Here is an 8,662-nt window from a genome sequence, read left to right as displayed (position 1 = left end):
TAAGTTTATGTATTGAGTGAAAAGAATAAAGTAAGAGAGAGAATAAAGTAGAGATAAAGATATTTCAATTTAATAATAAGTCATCTTGGTTGTGACGAATTAAAAAGAAAAATGGGTCATCTTTGATTGGACGAAGGGAGTACATAAATGCATCCTTTTTTTTGACATTCTTTATCTGAAGTTGAAAACCTATCAAGGGGATAATCAAAATCATGTTGGATATAAAATATGATAGTGTATATAACACATTATATTGAGTGAACTGCACCAAAAATTATACTCCCTCTAGTAGATGTTAGTACATTTTTTTAGTTTGTCTCATAAAAAATACAATATACTATTTCTCTTTTCACTTAATATACACAAAATAATATCTTGTACTCCATCCGTCCTATAAAAATAGGACATTTAGGGTTGACACGAGTTTTAATGTACAAATGATAAAGTAATTGAAATTAATGCCTTAATTAGTACTACCTCCGTCCCTATAAATATGAAACATTTGGTTTTCGACACAGGATTTTATGCAGTGTTGTTTTGTGAGTTAATGAAGAGAGAGTAAAGTAAGAAAGAGGGAAAAGTACAGAGAGTGATGTTTTCATTTTAGGAAACGTTTCATTTTTAGTGGGACAACCCAAAAAGGAAAACGTTGCATTTCTAATGGGACAGAGGGAGTATAAGAATAATGCATACACTCTCAACCACTTCATTAATTAAAACAAACAGTGAGAGAGAGAGATCCATACAAAACTTGGCCGTCTGTAGATCGGGAAATTGATACGGACTTGTGACGGTTTTAAATATTTATATCCATTATAATGTGTATATTTATTGCCAGAGATGAAAATTAAATTTAATGACTGAATAATTTTATTTTCGGAAGGAGCTACGTATCATAATTTTATATGTAAAAAATACACCGCAATATCAATCGTCGTCCTTTTACACCACTGGCAACTTATTATCAACAGAAAATGAAACAATAAATAAATTAAGTAGCACGTAAGTTGCAAAGTAGACTTCACAGCCCACGACCAGCGCTGACCCAATCAGCCCTCTTGCTTATTAGTATAGTGGAGTAGTATTAAATTTTTGTAATTAGTCGAGCAGAATTATAAGCCCAATCTCAGATTTTTTTTTGTTGATTCTATCCCAGAATGAATGGAAAGTCGAACTGCATTGGATGTTTGTATAATAAATATAAATTTCAATGTTAAAAATTACTAGTATGGGAGTGTAAATTATAATTAAGTCTTGTGCATTACTAATCTCATCTATTAGCTAGCTAGGTTGCTTACAAAATTAGACAAATATAAATACTCTATATATCAGTTACTCCATTCGTCCCACGGAAGATGACCCACTTTCTTTTTTAATTTGTCATATCCAAAATGACTCATTACTAAAAATAGAAACTCCTCTATCTCTACTTTATTCATTTTCTTTTACTTTATTCTGTTTATCTAATACACAAAATAAAACTTCATAAAATTTTGCGCACTCAAGGAACGGGTTATCTTCATTGGGATGTAGGGAGTACTTGTTTATTAAAAGACTTTTGGTTTTAAGAGAGCCATAGGCGCATATGCACGGACGGAGACACCAGCGGCCAAGCCACCGCTCGAGCGGGGGCTTGGCCGGTCCCAGAAGCCTCCCACCATTGGTCACCCTCCGCGCCGCCGCCCGTGCGCTGCGGCACCGAATCCAAACTATTCACGGTTGAGTTTTGCGCCGCCAGAAAATTTGGGGAGAAGTTGATAGTAAATGGGCTTCAACTATTATTCTACCGGGCCTTAACCTTTATTGTATTTATTTAACAAATTTTCATTGAATTATAATAGTACTATAATAAAATAAGTTTAAGTTTAAATAATTAAACCCACATGCGGCATGCCAAGCAGCCAAGGAGAATTTCTTTTTCATCAATTTTGCTCTCTTCTTTTAATTTACTTTTTACTTCCCATTTTATTTTTAATTTTTAAGCGGGGTGGATAGTTGTCACCATATTGTCAAAATTTTAATTCTTAAAGGATTATAAAGTTTGCACACACAATAATTTAAATCTCCTCACCTTAATATTTCATAGATAAAATTCAAGTACAACACTCTAATTAGTTTGCACACAATCTCCATCGATCTAATAATCAATTATATAGATTTTATGATTTAAGTTACTTTTGATTTTATTAAAGAAATAAAATCAAATTTAAAGATAAATAACTAAATTACAACAACTAAATTAGTTTTGATTCTAATACTTCTATTTATTGATTTATTTTGATTCTAATATATCATTTAAGTTATATTTTTTTCTCTCTATCCCTTAAAATAAGAATTTTTAAAAGCGCATGAATTCTAATGCACAAATATATTGGCAAAATAAGAGAGAGAAATAAAAAGTAATTTAAATTTTGTTTAATAATAATACTCTTACCTCATTAAAAATGAAAATTTTTTCTAAAATCAAAAGTGCCTAAATTTAAGGAACATATAGAATTTAGGTTTTATTTTTAAAAGACATATAAATTTTTATTTTTTAGATCGGTTTGATTTTTAAAATTAAATAAATAAAATAAATCAAAATATATTTTATATAAATTAATTTTTTAATAATATTTTTATTTTAATAATATTATTATATATAATAAACTAAGGATGTTCGGTTTGCAAGATTGTATCCGGAATCAAATTTGTAGTGTGTTTGGTTCATGAGATTCAACCCCACAACTCAATCCTAGATGGATAATCATCGGATAATTAGTCATAGCTAACCTCCTATGACTAAAATAATCTTACAACTCAATTCTCGATTATATCTTGGTATTATTTTATCATGGAAACCGAACCCCACCTAAGTTGCATGTTTTCTATGGCCATATTTATATATATATATATACAAAGGTAAATATAAGACTAAATATATCAAAATTAAGACTAAATATGGACCATTAGATAAAAAAATGGATGATGAGATCTAAGGTTTTCGGCGGTCATTAGTTTAATGTGAAAATGACAATAAGGGCTAAAATGATCTGACTAAAAATTATACTCCTTCCGTCCCATAACAATAGTCACACTTCATTTTTATCATAAATGGTAAGTAGGTCTTACATTCCACTGACTCGCTTCACTCACATTTTATTATAAAACCAATATAAAAAAGTGGGTCTCATATTCCACTAACTTTTCCAACCCACTATTCTTTACATTTCTTAAAACTCATGCCCACAATAAGAGTGACTCCTATTGTGGGACGGGGAAGTAGTACTCCTTTCGTCCCATAGAAATAGACCATATTTTCTTTTTCGTCTGTCCCATAGAAATAATTCATATCCATTTATGGTAGCATTTTTCTCCTCATCTTTTACTTATCTTTTATGGACTCCACCATCCACTCCACAATTTCAACTATTTTTTCTCCTTCTCTTTTACTATACAAATTACGCATTAAAACCCGTGTCAGAACTAAATGACCTATGTCTATGGGACGGAGGGAGTATTATATATGCATACGCAATTCGAAAATACACATATTTTTTAACATTATATACACGATAGTATTTAGGCATTACATGCATTGCACTTGGTTCATTACATCATTGCAACATAATGTACTACTCTCTCTGTCCCGCTTAAGATGACACGTTTTCCTTTTTAGTTTGTCCCAACTAAGATGACGCATTTTCTTTTTTGGAAACTTTCTTTCTGTAACTAATACACCCAACAACTTTTTCTCACTCCTATTAAAATACTCATCTTTCTTTATCTCTCAATTTTAATACTTCCACACATCTTTTCTCTCTCCAATTAAACACTTTAACCAATAACTCATAAAATCTCGTGCCCGCCAAGAAATGTGTCATCTTAGCCGGAACGGAGGGAGTACTTAATTAAATCACAACTGCTTGCAAATTCGAAAAATACACTTAGACACAATTTTTTGGCGTTATATATTGAACTTAGAGCTTTATGCAATTAAGAACATTATACAAATTACTTTATTAAGAACATTATACAAATTCCTTTTAATTTGATATATGGTATGTGAAAAAATAATTTAAATCACGAGATTTATATAAAATTTAAGGATAATTACAATTAAATTCATAGAGTAAACTGCCGCAAAAGTCTCTAACTTTTTGGGTTGTGATACCACAGATCCCTAACAAAAAAAAATTTGCCAGAAGACCCTAACGTTAAATATAATCACAAATGAAGTTTTTTTGCCACTTTTCGGACAAAAATGCCCAATAAGCTTGAAGGGAATTTTTGTCAATCCCTTGATTCACTGACATATGAATTCCGACTTCTTATGTGATTTCCTAATAAGTTCTGGAACTTCACACGTGATTAAAGTTTTGTCAATTTGTATAGAAAAAATTCTTATATCCCTCTATTTCTAGTTAGTGGTAACAATATACCAGTTATATCATGTAGGAAATTCATTGAGAAACATTAAAAATATGAAAAAGTGAAGTTATTTATGCAATAAAATCCGAATCAATATTACACAGAATAAAAAATATTTCACATTTAATTAAATGATACAATAATTATTTTCTTGAAAACACTAACATCTAAAATATTATTTCATTATATATCATCGAACTAATTTGTTACTCTAAGCCTAACTTTAAGACGATTTTTATGATTTATATTTTATTAAGAATTTTAATTTAGCTCAAACTGAAATTTTTAACATCATATGAACATTCAATCTTTAGTTATAAATTTGCATAGTTTCTTGCCATTCATGATAAAATTGAAACAGGAGTAATATTTTGAAAATATTCAAGCATGTGATATTAGCTATTTAATCCTTGGAGTTTTTTTATTAATAATAGAATTTGAAATTAAGACAATGTAAATTTATAAATTATTACTGAAAAATTAGGATATTTTCATAATAAATAAAATTGATCAATAAATCAAGGTAAAAAACAAATAAAAATTAGGGGAGATAGAAATACTGAAAAATACCAGAAAATGAGTTTTATAAGGAAGAAATGGTCTCATTTTATTATTTTCATATTAATTAATGCAGATAGTGATAAATATGTATATTATAAATAAATTTGAAAGTGTATATAATGACAAAATTTTAATTACGTATACTAGAACTTATTAGAAAATTACATAAGAAGTTGCTGATAGAAATGTGCCAGAAATCACATGTTAGCAATATAATGGAGTGACAAAAATGCCATTTTAGGGTCTAAGGGTGTTTTGGTACGAAAAAATATGATTTGTGATTATATTTAACGTTAGGGTCCTCAGACACTATTTTTTTTGTTAGAAGTCTGTGGCGTCACAACCCAAAAAGTTAGGTACTTTTTGAGGCAGTTTACTCTAATTCATAAGTTTTGATTGATTTTTAGTCAATCTCATAACTTTTGAATCTGGAGTATAAAATCACAACTTATGAACTTTTCTCAATTGTCCCACATTTGTTCAAAATTGAAATTAATGTGACAACATTAAATATGATATGACAACAAAATGACGTTATTTTTTTATAAAAATGGCGTCGCCATATTTTGGGTACTGTTAAAAGATGTCGATATATCTAAATCAACGTGGTTTTGTTTTCGTATCGTATTGATTTTGTTATATTAATTTCGATTTTTGACTAACTGTGGAACAATTGGGAAAAATTAAAAAATCGTGATTTTACATTCCAATTTCAAAAGTTGCGAGATTTGCCAAAGTCAATCAAACATTATGATTTAAATAATAATTATCCCTAAAATTTAATTTCTTTTAGAATTTTTAAAGATTTTTAAGGATAGTTAATTGTCATTGAAAGTAACGTGTCATTTTAAAGATTCTAAAAATTGACAACATCATTATTCAAATGAATCTACAATATCAACAATTTTTATATAACTACAAAAGATTAATCACTGATTTAACTATACTACATAAACCATATAAATATTTCACATGGTGCATTTTAAACGATTCATCTTAACTAAGAACTCTAGTTTAGCTGTAATTTTAATATAAAAATAAATTTTGATTTGATTCATTCCCCATAAATTTTATTTTGATTTGATTTGATAGTTGGTCACAGCCCTTTACCCTTGATCTCATATATATATGGTCATTTCAAGATGCTATAAATTTCTGTCAACTATGTCTGGATGTGTGTGTGTGTGTGACACACTTATTTTGTACAAATTCGTCTAGGAGTATTACGTAAATTGTACAATCCTAGAAGTTTTCCAAACATAATTCTTTGGGGCGTAATTTGAGCAGAGAAATAATTGATATTCCTCCATTCCACAAAGTGAACGTGCTATTATTCCATGCTTTACCAACTCTAATCATTGGCTAAAGTCATTAGCAATTTAAGAAATTATTACTAATTTATTACGCAGCCGTCGTGGTTGTGGGGTTCTAATCCACTTAGCACGTACTATTATTCATCACTAATGTTAGAGTACATTGTAAGTGCATGGCAACTGCGCAATTATTTTTTTTAATTAATGATATTGACAAACAATATCTAAATCACTAAATGACAATATTTGAGATTGCTTTCAATGAAATCTAGTAAGTAGTGTATTTATTTTATCCCATATACAAGTGTTAGTATAGATGTATATTTATGACTTAGAATGACATGGCAATATTAACCCTATGACCTATAAATTGGAGGTGCACATATGAAGTATAGTGTAACTGAATTTGATAGGGATAGAAGCTATTGGAAAAGGACGTGATTTACTTTTGAATTTCACAATAAAACCGAAATTCAACAAATCTACTCAAATCTTGCATTCTATGAATCCTCATTTGTCTGATCTAAATGCATCTTAATTATCTGACTTTAATGCAATAATTAGTTAAGTTTTTGAATCTTACAGCTAGGATAGTGATAAATTAATTATAAGCCCTAAATTGGTTGGAACTTGGAAGGACAGATTTAATATACATATATGTATTCATTTATGAATGTCCACACATTCACATTTGAAAGTGTGTAAATAATTAAATAAATAAAGAAAAGAAGAAGAAGTGGGGGTGGTGAATTCTGTGGTGCGTTCTTAAAAAGTAATGCGTTTGCTTCAAACCCAACCGATTCTCACTCCTTCCCTCACTCCATTGCCATCACAAACCACCACAACCAATATACTACTCATTCTGTCCGTCTCTGGTGTACATTTTTTTTTGTCTCACTCCAGATATCCACTTTTTACATATGAAAATAAATCATTTATTTTTTATTAAAATATTTAACTATTTTTCCTCTCTATTTACTTCACCTAATAACTCAATCTAAAATCTCGTGCTATTAAAAAATGTGAATATCTTGAATGGAACAGAGGAGTACTAGTATATAATTCCATGTTAAGTTGCGACTGCAAGAAAAGAAGAACATCGTAAGTGAACAATTTCTCCTTTTTCCACTTTTCAGATTATATATATAGAAACTATATATCTTCACCACCCAATTACCTCTCTTCCTTTCTATTCCAATTTCCAACCAAAAGCCATGCAACAAGAAGTTGCTATGGTGAAGGGCAAGCGGAGCAAGAGGCCGCGCTCGGCCTCCCCGCTCGCCTTAACCATCGCCAGCACCTCCTCCACCAGCGCCGTTATAAGCAACGCCTCGCCTTCTCACTCCAGCGGGATCGCATTAGCACATGACGAGGAGGAAGATATGGCCAATTGCCTAATCCTCTTAGCCGAAGGCAGATTACCACCACAACCACCTGCGTCCGCAGAAGTTTACCAGTGTAAAACGTGTAGCAAGTGTTTCCCATCCTTCCAAGCATTGGGTGGCCACAGAGCCAGTCACAAGAAGCCGAATAAGCCAACAAGCCTAGAAGAAAAGAAGCCATTGAGTGATGAAGACACAAATCTCTCACTGCAAATTTCAAATAGACCGGCGTCTGGCACCCCCAGGGTCCACGAGTGCTCCATATGCGGTGCGGAATTCGGGTCAGGGCAGGCGCTGGGCGGACACATGCGCCGGCACAGGCCGATTCCGGGAGTGAAGAAGGCGAGGAATCTGTTGTCGTTAGACCTCAATCTACCGGCACCGGGAGACGATCAACCGGAATCTAAGTTTCCTTTTGCGGCAAAGGAACAAGTCATAGTCTTTGCTGCTTCGCCTTTAATTGATTGCCATTATTAACTGGCAGATTACAGATTTAATTCCTTGTATCCATTCTTTCTTTGCTTTCTTTTTTATTTTTTATTTTAAAAAAAAACTTACTTTCTTTTTATTGATTTCTACCGATTTCACATGAAAGGTAGTGAAATTCGTTGACACTATTTAATATTCACACGCTTTGAATGTGGTTGATTTTTCTACAAATTGCCAAAATAAGTTACTCACGACTAGATTCTCTAAAAACTATTCTAGATTCTCTAAAAACTATTACCTTAATTGTAGAATTCTCAAAGATTATTACAAGTCATAAATAGTTGTCAGCATTACCTAAATTACAAGGCCAAGAATTGGTTTTAGTGATTATGGTTGCTTGCACTACCACATGGAGTATATTAGGTCAGTTCTGTTAATTTAAAACTAAAATTGGATAATATAGTTGTTAGTATGCCTTGAATCTATATGATTTGCCGCTAGCCCGCTAGCCTAACGGGGTCTCACTATATTGGGTCATATTTCTCATATTGTGCCTAGCCCGTCTTG

The 8,662-nt window shown here is 31.3% G+C and overlaps 1 protein-coding gene across 1 annotated transcript; it reads left to right on the top strand.

The window, feature by feature from the left end:
* Positions 1-6,434: 6,434 nt before the first annotated feature.
* LOC121796744 (zinc finger protein ZAT5-like) lies at positions 6,435-8,143 on the top strand. Its single transcript, XM_042195532.1, has 2 exons — positions 6,435-6,449; positions 7,421-8,143. The coding sequence occupies exons 1-2, from the start codon at positions 6,435-6,437 to the stop codon at positions 8,141-8,143; spliced, it is 738 nt and encodes a 245-aa protein (XP_042051466.1).
* Positions 8,144-8,662: the final 519 nt, after the last annotated feature.

This window comes from Salvia splendens, chromosome 3 (genome assembly GCF_004379255.2).
Source record: "Salvia splendens isolate huo1 chromosome 3, SspV2, whole genome shotgun sequence".
Taxonomy (NCBI): Eukaryota; Viridiplantae; Streptophyta; class Magnoliopsida; order Lamiales; family Lamiaceae; genus Salvia; species Salvia splendens.
This window is presented reverse-complemented; position numbering and strand designations above follow the sequence as displayed.